The following is a 20,718-nucleotide window of genomic DNA, read 5'->3' as shown; positions in this document are numbered from 1 at the left end:
TCCAGTGGGGATCTGAACCTAAAATAGATGGCCGCAGGGTCTCCTGCGCCAAATCACTGCCTGGAATAACTTGTCCATGCCGTATATGATATAGATATGTATGTGTGTGTGTATATACAGTATTACATATATAGTACATGTTATATGTATAGTAAAATGTGTTATATGAATATTAAAGCGTATATATGGACTATGTATATTATATGTATGATATGTTAGATATGATATATGTATAGTATGTTATATGTATCTATCTACAGTATGGGTGATACTCATATATAGCATATGTTGTATGTATAGAGTAGATATAGTTTTATACATTATTTGGAGCCTCCTGTCCCTGCTCTGCAGCATGTGGCCCCTGCTAATCCCCGGCCAGAGTCTGATATTCGGTGTATGGGAGGGGAGGGGGAGGGGGAGGGCTCTGCCAGGACAATAGACACCTAGATGTGCCAGTGCTACCAGGGGGAGGCACCATCCCGGCCAGTGCCTTCCCAGTGTAATCCCCTCAGCTCCGGGGAGAGGGAGGGAGGAAGGTCACCCATGAGCCTGCTCGGTGCTTACCGGAAAAAGACCAACAATGACGGCTACGAGTCTTTACAGCTGGTGGAGAGCAGCGCCGGGGACGCTAACGGAGGAAGCGGCGGCAGCAGCAGCAGGGAGCGGCCGGGGAGCAGGCAAGGAGTGAGCGGGGCGGCGGCGGCGGCGGCATCTTCTCCCCCAGCATCCAGGAGCCCGGGCCGGCAGCAGCCTGACTGCAGCACCATGGACAGCTCAGGTACAGAGCATGGACGTGTGCAGGGCAGGGTACATACTGCATGTGGGGGGCCTCCTCCTGTATATACTGCATGTGGGGGCCTCCCCCGGTATATACTGCATGTGGGGCCTCCTGTATATACTGCATGTGGGGCCTCCTCCTGTATATACTGCATGTGGGGGCCTCCTCCTGTATATACTGCATGTGGGGGGCCTCCTGCTGTATATACTGCATGTGGGGGGCCTCCTCCTGTATATACTGCATGTGGGGGGCCTCCTGCTGTATATACTGCATGTGGGGGGCCTCCTCCTGTATATACTGCATGTGCGGGGCCTCCTCCTGTATATACTGCATGTGGGGGGCCTCCTGCTGTATATACTGCATGTGGGGGGCCTCCTCCTGTATATACTGCATGTGGGGGGCCTCGGGCCTCCTCCTGTATATACTGCATGTGGGGGGCCTCCTCCTGTATATACTGCATGTGCGGGGCCTCCTCCTGTATATACTGCATGTGGGGGGCCTCCTGCTGTATATACTGCATGTGGGGGGCCTCCTTCTGTATATACTGCATGTGGGGGGCCTCCCCCTGTATATACTGCATGTGGGGGGCCTCCCCCTGTATATACTGCATGTGGGGGGCCTCCCCCTGTATATACTGCATGTGGGGGCCTCCCCCGGTATATACTGCATGTGGGGGCTTCCCCGCTATATACTGCATGTGGGGGCCTCCCCCTGTATATACTGCTTGTGGGGGCTTCCCCGCTATATACTGCATGTGGGGGGGGCCTCCTTCTGTATATACTGCATGTGGGGGGCCTCCTCCTGTATATACTGCATGTGCGGGGCCTCCTCCTGTATATACTGCATGTGGGGGGCCTCCTCCTGTATATACTGCATGTGGGGGGCCTCCTCCTGTATATACTGCATGTGCGGGGCCTCCTCCTGTATATACTGCATGTGGGGGGCCTCCTGCTGTATATACTGCATGTGGGGGGCCTCCTCCTGTATATACTGCATGTGCGGGGCCTCCTCCTGTATATACTGCATGTGGGGGGCCTCCTTCTGTATATACTGCATGTGGGGGGCCTCCTTCTGTATATACTGCATGTGGGGGGCCTCCCCCTGTATATACTGCATGTGGGGGGCCTCCCCCTGTATATACTGCATGTGGGGGCCTCCCCCGGTATATACTGCATGTGGGGGCCTCCCCCTGTATATACTGCTTGTGGGGGCCTCCCCGGTATATACTGCATGTGGGGGGGCCTCCTTCTGTATATACTGCATGTGGGGGCCTCCTCCTGTATATACTGCATGTGGGGGCCTCCTCCTGTATACATGGCCCTGCTGACTGCACATGCTGTATGCACCTCAATACATGGCCCTTCTATTATCATAATGCTGACTGCACATGCTGTATGCACCCCAATACATGGCCCTTCTATTATCACAATGCTGACTGTACATGCTGTATGCACCCCAATACATGGCCCTTCTATTATCATAATGCTGACTGTACATGCTGTATGCACCCCAATACATGGCCCTTCTCTTATCATAATGCTGACTGTACATGCTGTATGCACCTCAATACATGGCCCTTCTATTATCACAATGCTGACTGTACATGCTGTATGCACCCCGATACATGGCCCTTCTATTATCACAATGCTGACTGCACATGCTGTATGCATCCCAATACATGGCCCTTCTCTTATCATAATGCTGACTGCACATGCTGTATGCATCCCAATACATGGCCCTTCTCTTATCATAATGCTGACTGTACATGCTGTATGCACCCCAATACATGGCCCTTCTATTATCATAATGCTGACTGCACATGCTGTATGCACCCCAATACATGGCCCTTCTCTTATCATAATGCTGACTGTACATGCTGTATGCACCCCAATACATGGCCCTTCTATTATCATAATGCTGACTGCACATGCTGTATGCACCCCAATACATGGCCCTTCTATTATCACAATGCTGACTGCACATGCTGTATGCACCCCAATACATGGCCCTTCTATTATCATAATGCTGACTGTACATGCTGTATGCACCCCAATACATGGCCCTTCTATTATCATAATGCTGACTGTACATGCTGTATGCACCCCGATACATGGCCCTTCTATTATCACAATGCTGACTGTACATGCTGTATGCACCCCAATACATACTAAATGGCCCCATCAATGCATGTTTGTGTTGTAACTATGCTGTATGTCACCTTATACACTATATCCTAGTATCATAATCATACAGAAAACCCAGTATAGTCATGCCATCATAGTACAGAGGTGCTTTCTGTACCTGCTGGATGCATGTCAAGATACTGCACCCCATTATTAAGTTCACTCTTGAGCTTTATACATACTTTCACTGTGCATTAATTGTGTGAGCCAAAACTTCATTAATATTCTGCTCATTCCACAGCTTTTATAAACTGTTGTTAAAAAAGTTGTAGCAGAGCTGAATTTGTCACTACTGACTGTTGTTTTACATAGGACTGCAGGTAATCTTACTGCAATATTAAGATGCGCTGTCAATGCTGCCCACAAGGCATTACACTACAAATTTGCCTCTGCTACATCTCTATATGATCCATGCTGTTCGGAAACAGATGGATTTGGGATTGCATTGCCAGACTCATGTGCCCCCATAGAAAGCATGTGGCTGTGGGTTATTCATGTGTGTACAGATCGTTATTTCTAGCCATTGTGGAGAATCTGTATGTGGGTTGACATTAATTTACAGGCAGGTATTAGGGTCAGACTACCCATGAGGCCGCCAGGTGTTGCTGCCCTACATTCCCGCCGGGGTCTGAGTACCAGGTGACTGCACTGAGCCTACAGCTACACTGGATATAGTTCCTGGCAGATTCCGTCTATATGTTTCTTATGTATGGCAGCAGTTGTCTGCAAAAGCCACACCATAGAAGCACCTGCTATAGGGCCACTGGAGAGAGGGGCCCAGAACAGCTTGACTGGATCCCTCAATTTGATGGGTGTTGATCTGTGCAAGGTCCCCCCCTGCATCCTTTAACATTAGTAAACAGTGGTGCAATTTACCTGCAATCCCACCTGTACCAGTTCATTTGGGGTATGGTAGTGTTAATTGGCACCAGATGGTAGTACTGCTTAATGTTTACTGTGGAGCCCTCTTACATCTGTCCACGGGGAGGGGGAAATATTGGTCAAAAGTGCCTAGAAACCCCAATTTCCCCCCAGGGAATCAGGAAGCAGGGATATAAAGAGATGAGAAGCTGTGGGACTCCCATCGATCACTAGTACGGAGTCCTGTGTCCTCCCCCTATGGATGGAGCGACAGTTCAGCATGCACACTGCTGCTCCATCCATTCCCTATGGGATTGCCAGATGGTGTTGAATGCTGACAATCTCCACCAGTCCCAAAAAGAACGAATGGTTCCGCAGCATGCATGCTCGATCATCGTTCCATTCACACAGGAGGACACAGCACGCCGTTCTAGTGATTGGTGGGAGCAGGGGCGTAGCTATAGAGCAGGCATCCTCAAACTGCGGCCCTCCAGCTGTTGCTAAACTACAACTCCCAGCATGCCCGAACAGCCTACAGGTATCAGCCTACAGCAGGGCATTGTGGGAGTTGTAGTTTTACAACAGCTGGAGGGCCGCAGTTTGAGGATGCCTGCTATAGAGGGTGCAGAGGTAGCAGACGCTACCGGGCCCAGGAGCCTGAGGGTGCCCAAAGACCCTTGTGCCACATAAGAAGACACCGGTATTATGGAAAGTGCATGCTGGTCAAGTTACACCCCTGGCTAGAGGGAAGGGGTTAGGTCAAGAATTTGGCATGGGGGGGGGGGGGGGGGGGGGGGTGGGGGAGTTGGGGGGTGCCGTTTCAATTTTTGCCTCCCTGGCCACAAAGCAGTGAGAAAAGGGGGGGCCCAAGCTGAAATCTTGCACCAGGGCCCATGAGCCTTTAGCTACGCCCCTGGGTGGGAGTCTCAGTGGTCAGACGCCCACCGATCAGAAACTTATCTCCTATCCTTGAACAACCCCTTTAAATCTTGAGATAACAGTGTGAGGACCCAGCAAAAAGCTGTATCCTGTATGCTGTATCCTAAGAATTTCATGCTAGTTTTTGGCATACAAAAATCGCAAGACCAGTGACTTTTATCATGCCAGTGCAACCAAATTTAGTTGCACGGGCATTTTTACGCCGTCCTCGCCACTGGGGAGTGGAGGGCCAGGCCATCAGTCCCAGGCAAATTCACTAATGCTTACTCCTGTTTCCAGGCCCAAGTGACGACTGAAATCTACTCCAGTCAGGGACCGGCATAGATTTCAGTATAGGCGCACGAACTGCTGGAGGATGCGCCTAATTTATGATGAAAAGAACTGTGCCGGTCAAAGGCCGGAAAATCCCTGTAGGGGTCCTACCTATCTCTTTTAAAACTTATACTTTATTGATATCATTAAAACCCAAACCTATACTAACGCAAATGAAAACTATCAGGCCTTATACGGGAAATAGGGCGATGCACTATTGTGGATTACGGAGCCTTATCATGAATTTCTCCTATGGCTGATAGTCCCTGACTGAGTACTATGAGTACTATGAGGTGACAGGAGTAGCAGCTCCACTTCATAGTACTCAGTCAGGGACTATCAGCCCCATGGTACTAAAACACCGTCACCATAAACAAAGTGCTATTACCCATTGCCCACTCATGCAGGAAATACCATAGGAGCAATTCATGATAAGGCTCCGTAATCCACAATAGTGCATCGCCCTATTTCCCGTATAATTTGCGTTAGTATAGGTTTGGGTTTTAATGATATCAATAAAGTATATGTTTTAAAAGAGATAGGTAGGACCCCGACAGGGATTTTCCGGCCTTTGACCGGCACAGTTCTTTTCATAATATATCCCGAGGGTCTCCACCAGGGCCCGTTTAGAGATAATTTATGATGAGGCGCATCCCTCAAAGATTGTGGGTAGATCTGGCACTCAATTAAAAACAAATTTCTTTATTGACTCAGAACACAGTAGAAAAATATTAAAACCACTGTGCTTATGCGTTTCGGGCGTACAAGCCCTTCTTCCTCATAGGGCTATGAGGAAGGGCTTGTACACCCGAAAGCCCATTGGTTATAATATTGCGCTTAGTTGCAGTCATACCAGACATTTTTGGAGTTGTTACTGGAAGAACAGGCAGGTACAAAATGTAAGCTGTTCATAGACACATTATTAGGTCATCTGTATGATACACCAATATAGGAGACCATGTCCCCATAGAATTCATGTAAAAAGTGGAGCTACCTAATATTGCGGATCTCTGGTGATCTAGGTCAGGAAGTTTTTGTATCCTATGAAATGTTCATGAAATGAAACTTTTTCCCTGAACTATCCTTTTGTTCGGCGCTATAGTGTTTGCTGGTGTGCATCACTGCGGCGGCGCACGGCGTGCTTTCTCCCTATTCATCAGTGAGACAATTCTGTCTGCCCTCCGACCTTCACATAAGGATGTCTTTGTGTTGCTGTGTGTTTGCATTTTCATACAAGAGGGCCAGTTGTGCTTCTCCTGAATGCTGACCGATACCTCACGGCGGCGTCGGGAAGCTTGGCAGGCGCTACCGTCGTGCAGCTCGGGTTTATGGAAATTTTCTTGGATTGTACTAGTTTGCATGGCTCATCAGAACGTCCACAAAACCTACAGGAAAGTGTTCAAACTGCTTAGAATTGATGTGGGATGGAAAAAGGTTTCCGTAATTCTCCGTTGGCTCTGGAGACGTCTCCTTTACATGTCTCTATAACCCAATAAAGAGCGGTTCACGGCGAGATCAGGATCCTGTTTGTGGTTCGGTTGGCGATGCTGCTGATGTCAGGTTAATGATCAGCGCCATCATTAGGAAGTAATGACTTAATCGTCATTACAGGTAATTTCTGGTGGATTGCAGAAAAAAGACAAAACTGACATTATTTTCTCATTTGTGCAGACGCCAGACATTGGTCCCAAAGACAAAAATGAGGCTGCTTTCTGCTGCTGCTTGACATTAGCACACTGGTAACCAGGTCCTGGTGACTCCAGCACAGTTTTCTTTTTTTAGTGCATCTGTGTAGGCTGGCCCCCACTCTCCAGGGGCCACATAAGAGCAGCATGAGCTGCCACTATGGTACACATGTCCCTTCTCATGCTTTTTGTCATGTCACTGTATACTGAAAAGTTCTGTTTCTTTTTTATATATTTTTTATATATTTGCTTGGTTCCTCACCATTTTGAAGATCTCTGCTTACGGTCATTGAATAGAAAAATTATTGTGTATCTCTAGAGGCTGAAAACCAGTACAGCGCTAACAGTACTTACAGCTGAGGGTTCACTACACTTGCCAGCAGGTTTTTGGGCAATTATAGGAGAATATAGGGGTAGTTATAGGGGGCAGTAATAGGGGAATGTAGGGGCAGTTACAGGAGAATGTAGGGGTTGTTATAGGGGAATATGGGAGCAGTTATAGGAGAATATAGGAGTAGTTATAGGGGGAAGTTATAAGGGAATGTAGGGGTTGTTATAGGGAAATATGGGAGCAGTTATAGGGGAATGTGGGGGCAGTTATAGGGGAATGTGGGGGCAGTTACAGGAGAATGTAGGGGTTGTTATAGGGGAATATGGGAGCAGTTATAGGAGAATATAGGAGTAGTTATAGGGGGAAGTTATAAGGGAATGTAGGGGTTTGTTATAGGGAAATATGGGAGCAGTTATAGGGGAATGTGGGGGCAGTTATAAGGGCCGGGTGGAGCAATTATAGGGGAATGTGGGGGCAGTTATAGGGGAATGTGGGGGCAGTTATAAGGGAATGTAGGGGTTTGTTATAGGGAAATATGGGAGCAGTTATAGGGGAATGTGGGGGCAGTTATAAGGGCCGGGTGGAGCAATTATAGGGGAATGTGGGGGCAGTTATAGGGGAATGTGGGGGCAGTTATAAGGGAATGTAGGGGTTTGTTATAGGGAAATATGGGAGCAGTTATAGGGGAATGTGGGGGCAGTTATAAGGGCCGGGTGGAGCAATTATAGGGGAATGTGTGGCAGTTATGAGGGAATGTAGGGGCAGTTATAAGGGATAGGTGGAGCAATTATAGGGGAATGTGGGGGCAGTTATAAGGGAATGTGGGGGTAGGTTGTTATGAGGCATATGACGCTGGAACTGAGAGTGGCTTTTGTGGCTGACACTATAGGTCAGCTAGGGGTAGCATACTCCGTGGGGATTAAACTGCCATGGATTGGGGTAGGCTATCTGTTTCTGAATGATGGCATGCTTATTGCTTATGTCACATTTTGCTATGGACTTGAAGACTGCATTATAAAGAACATGCCAAGAGCCCACTTCCTCAGTGGGTTAGGCTAAAGGAATGTAAGTGCTATGCCCACTGCTACGGTGCAGTGTAGGCGGACGTTTGCTGCAAGTTGAATGTCGCTATAGTTTGCTCTATATTTAGGTTTCACTGTACACAGCCCCTGCTGTTCTCTCAGTGCCCACCCATGAAATATGCATCTGCTGGCAACATGGGCTCCAGTGAACGGACATATTCTTAAACAGCTTTTTTAGCTTACATTCACACTCGCGTTTTGTGTGGCTCCGTCATGGACAGATCCGTTCAGAACTGATCAGTTTGTAATATCTTTAACATAGACAAGACGGATCCGTCTTGAACACCACTGAAAGTCAATGGAGGACGGATCCGTTTTCTATTGTGCCAGATTGTGTCAGTGAAAACGGATCCGTCCCCGTTGACTTACATTGTGTGCTAGAACGGATCCGTTTGGCTCAGTTTCATCGGAGGCAAACTGATGCATTCTGAGCGGATCCTTTTCCATTCAGAATGCATTAGAATGCAAACTGATCCGTTTTGGACCGTTTGTGAGAGCCCTGAACGGATCTCACAAACGGAAAGCCAAAACGCCAGTGTGAAAGCAGACTTAGGCCCCTTTCACACGGGCGAGTATTCCGCGCGGATGCGATGCGTGAGTTGAACACATTGCACCCGCACTGAATACTGACCCATTTATTTCTATGGGGCTGTTCACATGAGCGGTGATATTCACGCATCACTTGTGCGTTGCGTGAAAATCGCAGCATGCTCTATATTCTGCGTTTTTTCACGCAACGCAGGCCCCATAGAAGTGAATGGGGCTGCGTGAAAATCGCAAGCATCCGCAAGCAAGTGCGGATGCGGTGCAATTTTCACGCACGGTTGCTAGGAGACGATCGGGATGGAGACCCGATCATTATTATTTTCCCTTATAACATGGTTATAAGGGAAAATAATAGCATTCTGAATACAGAATGCATAGTAAAACTGGAGGGGTTAAAAAAAATAATAATAATTTTTAACCCACCTAAGGGCTCTTTCACACTTGCGTTCTTTTCTTCCAGGCATAGAGTTCCGTCGTCGGGGCTCTATGCCGGAAGAATCCTGATCAGTTTTATCCTAATGCATTCTGAATGGAGAGAAATCCGTTCAGGATGCATCAGGATGTCTTCAGTTCCGGACCGGAACGTTTTTTGGCCGGAGACAATACCGCACTATGCTGCGCTTTTTGCTCCGGCCAAAAATCCGGAACACTTGCCGCAAGGCCGGATCCGGAATTAATGCCCATTGAAAGGCATTAATCTGGATCCGGCCTTAAGCTAAACGTTGCCAGATCCGACGTTTAGCTTTTTCTGAATGGTTACCATGGCTGCCGGGACGCTAAAGTCCTGGCAGCCATGGTAAAGTGTAGTGGGGAGCGGGGGAGCAGTATACTTACCGTCTGGCTCCCCGGGCGCTCCAGAGTGACGTCAGGGCGCCCCACGCTCATGGATGTCGTGATCGCATGGACACGTCATCCATGCGCATGGGGCGCTCTGACGTCAGTCTGGAGCGCCCCGGGAGCCGCACGGACGGTAAGTATACTGCTCCCCCGCTCCCCACTACTACTATGGCAACCAGGACTTTAATAGCGTCCTGGCTGCCATAGTAACACTGAACGCATTTTGAAGACGGATCCGTCTTCAAATGCTTTCAGTTCACTTGCGTTTTTCTGGATCCGGCGTGTAATTCCGGCAAATGGAGTACACGCCGGATCCGGACAACGCAAGTGTGAAAGAGCCCTTAGTCCACTTGATCGCGTAGCCTGGCATCTCCTTCTGTCTCCTTTGCTGAACAGGACCTGTGGTGAGCATTAATTACAGGTAAAGGACCTTTGGTGACGTCACTCCGGTCATCACATGATCCATCACATGATCTTTTACCATGGTGATGGATCATGTGATGACCGGAGTGACATCACCAAAGGTCCTTTACCTGTAATTAATGCTCACCACAGGTCCTGTTCAGCAAAGGAGACAGAAGGAGATGCCGGGCTACGTGATCAAGTGGACTAAGGTGAGTTAAATTATTATTATTATTTTTTTAACCCCTCCAGCGCTAGTTTACTATGCAGTCTGTTTTCAGAATGCTATTATTTTCCCTTATAACTATGTTATAAGGGAAATAATACAATCTACAGAACACCGATCCCAAGCCTGAACTTCTGTGAAGAAGTTCGGGTTTGGGTACCAAACATGCGCGATTTTTCTCACGCGAGTGCAAAACGCATTACAATGTTTTGCACTCGCGCGGAAAAATCGCGGGTGTTCCCGCAACACACCCGCACATTTTCCCGCAACGCCCGTGTGAACCCAGCCTTAGTCGTCAAATGGAGGACATTCATTAAATAAATCGTCAAATAGTTGATTTCTTTGCTCAGATTTGGATGCACTGCAGGTCTCCCGGAGAACCCGTATGTGGGGGAGGATACAGGCATCAATTGTATCTAATACTTTGGTGATACTACAGGTTTTATGCAAACATGAAACGGTATAGTGCAGGGATGCCCAACCTGCGGCCCTCCAGCTGTTGCAAAACTACAATTCCCAGCATGCATGGATAGCCTACAGCTATTAGTGTAATATTATCTAACTTTATAATATAATTTCTATTTCAATTCTTCACCATCCAGTAAAAACGCTAGTGTGAAAGTAGCCTATTCCTGTTAAAATGAAGACACCGAAAGTCTGTATCGTACATATCCAAAGCTTTTTGCTGGATCCGGCAGGGTTCAGCAAAAACGCTTCCGTTACTGATAATACAACCATCTGCATCCATTATGAATGGATCCGGTTGTATTGTCTTTAACATAGCCAAGACGGATCCGTCATGAACTCCATTGAAAGTCAAAGGGGGACGGATCCGTTTTCTATTGTGTCAGATTGTGGCAGAGAAAACGGATCTGTCCCTTATTGACTTGCATTGGGGGTCATGCCGGATCCGTCTTGCTCCACATCCAAGGACGGAAAGCAAAATACAACATGTTGCGGTTTGCTCTCTGGTCTGGGAACGCAACTAAACGGAACAGAATGCATTCTGGTGCTCTCAGTTCAGTTCAGTTTTGTCCCCATTGACAGTGAATGGGGACATAACTGAAGCATTTTTTTTTCCGTATTGAGCCCCTATGACGGATCTTAATACCGGAAAACTAAAACGCTGGTGTGAAAGTAGCCACCTTTGCATTCACCAACAGCAAGCAGAGATCTTAAAAATAGTGAGGAATTGAAACTCAAAGTATATTGTGAAGTTACAGAACTTTTACAGTAAAATTATTAAGCTTTATTGACATAAAATGGAAATCCCTTTAAAGAATACTAGGGTTTGTCCAAGAATAAAGGGTTTGTCCAGCCTGGGAGCTGACAACCACAGTGGTCGGAAGGTGTGCCTCAATAAAAAAAAAACATTCACCTCTCCACCGTTACACTGCCAGTTTGCTGGCCCTGCTTCATTTTCTAGCTAGTGGCTTGCAGTGATTGGCCGCAGAGGTCACATGTTCTTGAATGGCATGCTAGTGACGTTGAGGCCAGTGATTGGCTGCAGCAGACATGGGACAAATACTCTTCCATGGGACCACAAGCGACCAGCAGGGACTACAAACAGGTGTTTTTGTTTTTTTTCCCCAGTGTAGCACACTTGCTGACCACTGAGGTTCTTGGCTTCTAGGCCGGACAACCCCTTTAGGCTCAGTTCACACCTGAGCGTTTTACAGCGCGTTCCTACGCGCTGTAAAACGCTCAACAAGGAGAAACCAATGCTTCCCTATGGGAATGGTTCTCACCTGGGCGTTTTACAGCGCGTACGATCGCACTGTAAAACGCCCGACGCTCACACAAGTACAGGAGCGTTTTTTTGGGCGCTTGTCGCGCGTTCCCGTACATAGACTTTCGGGAACGCGCGACACTGTGTGCACACTTGTCTCTGTATGCGCGCTTGTAAACGCCCGTACAATCGCGCATACAGAGCGCTCCTTTCAGAACGCTCAGGTGTGAACTGAGCCTTAGGCTGGGTTCACACTTGAGCGTTTTACAGCGCGTTCAAACGCGCTGTAAAACGCTCAACACATGAAAACCAATGCTTCCCTATGGCCCTGGTTCTCACTTGAGCGTTTTACAGCGCTGAGCTTCTTTGGGGCGTTTTACAGCGCGTTTGTGGCCATAGGACATTGCAGTCAATCACACAAACGCGCGTCAAACGCGCGTCAAACGCGCGTTTACTATTGCAAAAAACGCGCATAAAAAACGCGCGTCAAAAACGCGCGTTAAACGCGCATATCAAAGACGCTCAGGTCTGAACCCAGCCTTAAGGGCTCAATTTAAAATGTTGCATTGTGGCTGTTCATGTGACATACCAGGGACAACACTGAATAATTCTGGATTGCAGCATCACCTTGGGCTGGGGCTTGTATGTCAGAAATTGCTGTTTGGCGCTAGCCTTGTAGCTTCCGAAGACTCAGAAGAAAGGGCACACCAAGCAATGGGGCCTGTAGTGAGAGTTTTTTTTACCTGCTGCTTTCGCTTAGGTGTTGTTCACATCTGCATAAGATGCTTTGACTTGTTGCTTAGTCATCTGCATTGTAGGCTTGTAAAAACTGCAACACAAATGTGAACAGACCCTAAGGGGAATCACAGGCTAAAGATTTTTACAGCTCCTACTAGGTTAAATAGTAACTGTATAAACTTTACATGAATAAGCTCCCCCTAGTGGCAGCTACAGGTAGTCAGAGTTTTATTCATTTAAGGCAGGCATGCTCAACCTCTGGCCCTCCAGCTGTTGCAAAACTACAACTCCCAGCATGCCTGAACAGCCTACACCAGGACATGGTGGGAGTTTTAGTTTTACAACAGCTGGAGGGCCGCAGGTTGAGCATCCCTGATTTAAAGAAATTGAAGGGATTTTGGAGCTTTATGTGTCAAAACCAGAGCTCTGTACCTAGTGATTGTTACAAAATAACAGTGAGCGTAACTTCAGTAAAAGGTTTATAAGTTTACCATTTGCATGACATAGTGATCATATGATTTTTGATTTTTTTTTTGCTACTTTGCAACACCTGAATCCTTCCCGTCATAAGGCTCTTTACCATTGCACTTTAGCATATTTAGGGTAATGTTGCTGATTTAATAGTAAGTGATTAAGGTACATATAGAAAAGTGATTGGCTGGTCAGTCAGGACATATGGAACAGGGGATACGGTTTTGCACCAGCTTTGTTCTTCAGTAGGAAAGCTGTTTATGTGTTCAGTACATCTGATTATGTGAAGGAAAACCTGCATCTATTCTGAATGTGCTCAGCAAATCTTTTAGCAATGCTTGTCATTTCCATTTGCATGATAATGGGATTGTGGTGACTTAATGAAAATATATTTAAAGAGCCACCTTAATATTAAAATCCATAGCCTGAAGACATTTCCCCTTACATATACAGAGCAATTATTGCTTCTTTTTAATAGTTCCTTATAAATCCTTCTGTTCTTTCAGGTGCCTCGTCACCAGACTTGGAGTCCAATTATGGAGGTGGCCTATTGGACATGGTCAAAGGGGGAGCAGGACGTCTGTTCAGCAACTTGAAGGACAATTTAAAGGATACATTGAAGGACACATCGACTAAAGTAATGCAGTCAGTCGCCAGGTAACCCCTACAGTACACAGTGCTATCTACACAAATATATATGGTGTAACCTGGCCATCTCCTGTACATATAATGTTCAGTTGGTATAAGTTAGGCCCCTTTCACATGACGGATGAGCGTGACGGATTAGATCCGGATGCGTTCAGGGTGCGTTCAGTGAAACTCGCACTATTTTGCAAGCAAGCTCAGTCAGTTTTGTCTGCGATTGCGTTCAGTTTTTTCCGCGCGGGTGCAATGCGTTTTGATGCGTTTTTCACGCGCGTGATAAAAAACTGAAGGTTTACAAACAACATCTCTTAGCAACCATCAGTGAAAAACGCATCGCACCCGCACTTGCTTGCGGATGCAATGCGTTTTTCACGCAGCCCCATTCTCTTCTATGGAGCCAGGGCTGCGTGAAAAACGCAGAATATAGAACATGCTGGGATTTTCACGCAACGCAGAACTGATGCGTGAAAAACAACGCTCATGTACACAGCCCCATTGAAATGAATGGGTCAGGATTCAGTGCGGGTGCTATGCGTTCACGTCACGCATTGCACCCGCGCGGAAAACTTGCTCGTGTGAAAGGGGCCTTACTGTATAAATCATGTTGCATGTTCAATGTGCAGAATCCTAAGGCCCCTTTCACACGAGCGAGTATTCCGCGCGGATGCGATGCGGGAGGTGAACGCATTGCACCCGCACTGAATACTGACCCATTCATTTCTATGGGGCTGTGCACACGAGCGGTGATTTTCACGCATCACTTTTGCGTTGCGTGAAAATCACAGCATGCTCCTCTTTGTGCGTTTTTCACGTAACGCAGGCCCTATAGAAATGAATGGGGTTGCGTGAAAATCGCAAGCATCCGCAAGCAAGTGCAGATGCGGTGCGATTTTCACGCACGGTTGCTAGGAGACGATCGGGATGGAGACCCGAACCTTATTATTTTCCCTTATAACATGGTTATAAGGGAAAATAATATATTCAGAATGCTAAGTAAAACAGGGCTGGAGGGGTTAAAAAAAAATAAAAAATCATTTAACTCACCTTAATCCACTTGCTCGAGATGCCCGGCATCTCCGTCTGACTCTTTTACTGTATAGGACCTGTGGAGAGCATTAACTATAGTTTAAGGACCTGGGATGACGTCACTCCGGTCATCACATGGTACGTCACATGATCTTTTACCATGGTGATTCACCATGGTAAAAGATCATGTGACGTACCATGTGATGACCAGAGTGACGTCATCCCAGGTCCTTAAACTATAGTTAATGCTCTCCACAGGTCCTATACAGTAAAAGAGTCAGACGGAGATGCCGGGCATCGCGAGCAAGTGGATTAAGGTGAGTTAAATGATTTTTTATTTTTTTTTAACCCCTCCAGCCCTGTTTTACTATGCATTCTGTATTCAGAATGCTATTATTTTCCCTTATAACCATGTTATAAGGGAAAATAATACTATTTACAGAACACCGATCCCAAGCCCGAACTTCTGTGAAGAAGTTCGGGTTTGGGTACCAAACACGCGCGATTTTTCTCACGCGAGTGCAAAACGCATTACAATGTTTTGCACTCGCACGGAAAAATCGCGGGTGTTCCCGCAATGCACCCGCACATTTTTCCGCAACGCCCGTGTGAAAGAGGCCTAAGGATAAGGATATGACTTGCTGCCACTTTGTATATTTTGTCTAAGGAATTTGTTGCATTTACAATGTTTGATATGTTTTTGCTTTTTTTTCTAGTTATGCAAAAGGAGAGCTTGATATCTCATATATTACCTCAAGGATTATTGGTGAGGAATTGCTGTTCTGAATAGTACACTAATTCAATGGTGTCTATACTTTTATGTAAAGGATGAAATGTTTGGGGTATTCTAATTATGAAAAATCCATACAGTAGGGACTAGCTTACTGCTTTCTTGAGAGCAAAATAAAATGTTGAGTCACTTTCTAAATGTATTACTTGTCCTGTACTGATCCTCAGTTACATCCTGTATTATACTCCAGAGCTGCACTCACTATTCTGCTGGTGCAGTCACTGTGTACATTACATTACTTATCCTGTACTGATCCTGAGTTACATCCTGTATTATACTCCAGAGCTGCACTCACTATTCTGCTGGTGCAGTCACTGTGTACATACATTACTTATCCTGTACTGATCCTCATTTACATCCTGTATTATACTCCAGAGCTGCACTCACTATTCTGCTGGTGCAGTCACTGTGTACATACATTACTTATCCTGTACTGATCCTGAGTTACATCCTGTATTATACTGCAGAGCTGCACTCACTATTTTGCTGGTGCAGTCACTGTGTACATACATTACATTACTTATCCTGTACTGATCCTGAGTTACATCCTGTATTATACTGCAGAGCTGCACTCACTATTCTGCTGGTGGAGTCACTGTGTACATACATTACATTACTTATCCTGTACTGATCCTGAGTTACATCCTGTATTATACTGCAGAGCTGCACTCACTATTCTGCTGGTGGAGTCACTGTGTACATACATTACATTACTTATCCTGTACTGATCCTGAATTACATCCTGTATTATACCCCAGAGCTGCACTCACTATTCTGCTGGTGCAGTCACTGTGTACATACATTACTTATCCTGTACTGATCCTGAGTTACATCCTGTATTATACTCCAGAGCTGCACTCACTATTCTGCTGGTGCAGTCACTGTGTACATACATTACATTACTTATCCTGTACTGATCCTGAGTTACATCCTGTATTATACTCCAGAGCTGCACTCATTATTCTGCTGGTGGAGTTACCGTGTACATACATTACATTACTTATCCTGTACTGATCATGCGTCACATCCTGTATTATACTCCAGAGCTGCACTCACTATTTTGCTGGTGCAGCGACTGTACACATACATTAAATTGCTTAAACTGATTCCAACACCTCCACCAGTAGAATAGTGAGTTCAGCTCTGGAATATAATACAGGATGTAAAGTAATATAGTGTATGTACACAGTGACTCAATATAATTGTGACATAGGACTTTAGACAGTATTATATATGAAGGATGTCAGCACTGGCCTTATATTTAGCGATGTGCCACATTCTTATTTTCCTAGTCATGTCCTTCCCGGCAGAAGGTGTGGAATTAGGATTCAGAAACCACATCGAGGATGTCCGCTCCTTCCTGGATTCAAGACATCTGGACCATTACACAGTGTTCAATTTGTCACCGAGGTCTTACCGCAGTGCCAAGTTCCATAATCGGGTGGGTAATTGTCATTTACATGTGGAAGGATACCTCTATTATGAAATACGGACACCACTCATGGGGTATCCCATTGAACCCCTCTATAGAACCACTGTAAACAGCCGCTACTGGTCTAGGGACTTACAGCCGTGTTCCTTGAATTGTTCCTTCCCTCAGTCACTGTACTTATATTACAACCGACCACAAGAAACTTTCTAATATGTTTTATCAGTGAGAAATGTATTGTTCTCATGTTACCAGCTGTTTGCCTCTCCCCCCTTCCTTGCCAATTGCTTTTCACTTTGAAAAATGCTTTCAATCCGTCTCCACACAAGGATCATAATACACATGTCAATATAAATCTGTGAAGAGGGAAGGGGAGAGGAGTGAGCAAGAGCAGAGCGAGACAGAGGAGACAGGCACAGACAAAAAGAGACTGCATAGCTACACAGGAAGGTTATAGCTCAGCACTAGTGCTTCATTCACAAAATTACAGGTCAATGTCCTCCATTATCCTGGGGCTTGTTCTGACTGACTGTGAGACAGTTAGAAAGCAGCTTCTCCTCTACTTTCTGTGTGCAGTGGATGGCAGCTAGTCTCCACCTGCCATGTCTGAGAGAATTGCAAACCAGCTATTCAGCAAGCACAGAGGAAAACTGCTAAAAAGTGCCAGATACAAGTGATATAACGTCCAGAAATAGTGTTATTCCTCATGTACACACACTGTACTATAGATTAACGCAGAGTTTGTTGACAGGTTAGGTGCGCCTTAAGGAGTAGGCTCTTAATAAATTTTGTAGCATTCAATGAAATATTTTGTCACTTTCTTCACAGCAACAGATCAGAAACTAGTGCATTTACAGCATTTTGTTGCTAAGGAGCAACTGACAAAATTGTGAAAAGTATGGGGCAGATCGCAACAAGACTAAACATGCACTAGGTGTCTAGTTTTGAAAACCTTGGGGGTCATTTACTATCCAGAAATACACCTCTATTAGGTGAATTTCTGGTGCAGATTGCGGTGCAAAGGTTATTTGCGCCACAATTTGCGACTTTTGCTTTTTTTTAAAAAAGGGGGCTTGGGTGGGGATGCATGTTTTAATGATGAAGAAAATGATATAAATGTAAGACAGCTCGGAAGCGGTCTTACGTTTAGAATGGCGCTGGATACGCTGAAGTTATGTACAGGCTGGCACCTCTTCATAACTTCGGCGGATCCACCTCTAGCTATAGGGATTATTAAGACCGGTGTCTAAAACGCTGGTCTTAATAAATGCCACCTCACCCCACCCCCTAATTTTTACATTCTATTAAGGAATTCTGGGTTAATATAGGGGGTCGGACCTTCCTTCAGGATCCTCATCTCTTGTTTAGGGTGGAGAGCAGTTACAAAGAGTGTCTCTCACTCTGGAGGACCTGTCCTGTCGTTTATTACATAGGCAACCAATTGATGAGAATGGGCACTGTGCAATACTTCATTTAACCTGTGGTGTCACTGCAGGGAAACTAAACACTGCTCTGAGGGATCACCGACGAGGGGAACCCTTGGCTTACATGTAGGATGCGCTAAATTTTCTCAGAGCTGCATGAGACTGTTAGTGGGCCCTATCACACCCATGAGGTTATACGTTATTGGTGCCTGGAGTTTAGAAGGACTTGAGATTTTCTGTCTCAATGTAGTGTGGGTCAGGTCTGATATACGCTTATTTCTTGCAGGTCTCAGAATGCAGTTGGCCTGTAAGACAAGCTCCGAGTTTGCATAATTTATTTGCAGTTTGCAAGAACATGCACAACTGGTTACAACAGAACCCCAAAAATGTGTGCGTTATCCACTGCATGGTAAGTGCTGACTCCGTACGGAATGTTATACTACTGATAGGAATGAAATGTAACGGTAAAGGGATCGTCCCACAGTGAATTATCATATTCATATATGTTGTAGTGCACATGCTATTTACCGATCCAGTGAAGAGATATTACATTTGGTTAGATCAGGCACGCTCAACCTGCGGCCCTCCAGCTGCTGTAATACTACAACTCCCACAATGCCCTTCTGTAGGCTGATAGCTGTAAGCTGTCTGGGAATGATGGGAGTGGTAGTTTTGCAAGAGCTGGAGGGCCGCAGGTTGAGCATGCCTGGGTGAGATAGTGTGGCGCCACCTGGTGTTAAAAGTGTATAGAACTGTGCACATCTGTGTAATGAGCCGATTGCTGGTGAACAGACATGCTCAGTCACCCTACCCACCGCCAGGTCTCTGCATAGAGATGGCAGGATAGATGAGAAGACTTCTTCTACAGGAGAAGTATGAAATATGAAGAGACTTTATTGACAGCTACGAGAGGGGGAACAAGACTGATACTGTTCAGAGTCTGCCCACAGCAGCACCAAGGGAAGGAAATTTTTTAAAAATATATATATTTATTATGCTACAAACACATGATACAACATTAGTAGCCTCCCCTTCCCCCCACAGTGATTCCATTCCACACAGTGGCTGCACCAGCAGAATAGTGAGTGCAGCTCTGGAGCATAATACAGGATGTAACTCAGGATCAGTACAGGATAAGTAATGTATGTACACAGTGACTCCACCTGCAGAATAGTGAGTGCAGCTCTGCAGTATAATACAGGATGTAACTCAGCATCAGTACAGGATAAGTAATGTAATGTATGTACCCAGTGACTGCACCAGCAGAATAGTGAGTGCAGCTCTGGAGTATAATACAGGATGTAACTCAGGATTACTACAGGATAAGTAATGTAATGTATGTACACAGTGACTCCACCAGCAGAATAGTGAGTGCAGCTCTGAAGTATAATACAGGATGTAACTCAGGATCACTACAGGATAAGTAATGGATGTACACAGTGACTCCACCAGCAGAATAGTGAGTGCAGCTCTGGAGTATAATACAGGATAAGTAATGTAATTTATGTACATAATGATTCAACTTTTTATGTAAATAAAAAAAAAAAACTGCCACAAATGCTTCTGAGCATACAGTACATACCGGTAGTAGTGTTCTTTGCTCATTGTATGCTTGTTGTCTGCCTTCCCCAGGATGGTCGTGCGGCCTCTGCAGTCTTAGTCAGCGCCATGTTCTGTTTTTGTCATCTTTTCACCAATCCGGTGTCTGCAATCCAGCTGCTCAATGTGAAACGTCCAGGAATAGGACTGTGGCCATCACATAGGAGGTGAGAATTCCTGCAGGATGCGAGAATAAAAAAAAACCGAAGTAAGGCTACATGCACACGACCGTATGCCATCAGTTTTTTTTTGCGGATCCATTGTAACAATGCCTGAGACCTCTTTCACATGACCGTATGGCTTTTTCAGTATTTTGCGGTCTGTTTTTCACGGATCCGTTCTTCCGTTTTTTTGTTTCAGTTGTGTTTCCGTTTCCGTTCTGTTTTTCCGTATGGTATATACAGTAATTACATAGAAAAAATTGGGCTGGGCATAACATTTTCAATAGATGGTCCCGCAAAAACGTATACGGAAGACATACGGAGGCATTTTCGTATGTGTTCCGTTTTTCTTGCGGACCCATTGACTTGAATAGAGAAACGGAACGTGATTTGCGGGAAATAATAGGACATGTTCTATCTTTCAACGGAACGGAAAAACGGAATGCATACGGAGTAGATTCCGTTTTTTTTGCGGAGACATTGAAATGAATGGTTCCGTATACAGAACGCAAAAAACGGCCCGT

General features: G+C 45.8%; 1 protein-coding gene across 2 annotated transcripts in view; it reads left to right on the top strand.

Annotated features, from left to right (window-relative positions):
- Positions 1-537: 537 nt before the first annotated feature.
- Positions 538-20,718, top strand: part of DNAJC6 (DnaJ heat shock protein family (Hsp40) member C6) — a 50,801-nt gene continuing 30,620 nt past the window's right edge. For both annotated transcript variants that reach the window (XM_040408211.1, XM_040408212.1), the window contains exons 1-6: positions 538-778; positions 13,627-13,777; positions 15,508-15,557; positions 16,874-17,022; positions 18,721-18,843; positions 20,067-20,200. In XM_040408211.1, coding sequence (XP_040264145.1) covers positions 544-778; positions 13,627-13,777; positions 15,508-15,557; positions 16,874-17,022; positions 18,721-18,843; positions 20,067-20,200 — 842 coding nt within the window. In that variant the 5' untranslated portion in view covers positions 538-543. The remainder of the gene's footprint in view (positions 779-13,626; positions 13,778-15,507; positions 15,558-16,873; positions 17,023-18,720; positions 18,844-20,066; positions 20,201-20,718) is intronic.

Source organism: Bufo bufo, chromosome 9, assembly GCF_905171765.1.
Source record: "Bufo bufo chromosome 9, aBufBuf1.1, whole genome shotgun sequence".
Classification (NCBI taxonomy): Eukaryota; Metazoa; Chordata; class Amphibia; order Anura; family Bufonidae; genus Bufo; species Bufo bufo.
The sequence above is the reverse complement of the archived record's forward strand: the minus strand, read 5'-3'. Positions and strand labels throughout refer to the sequence as shown.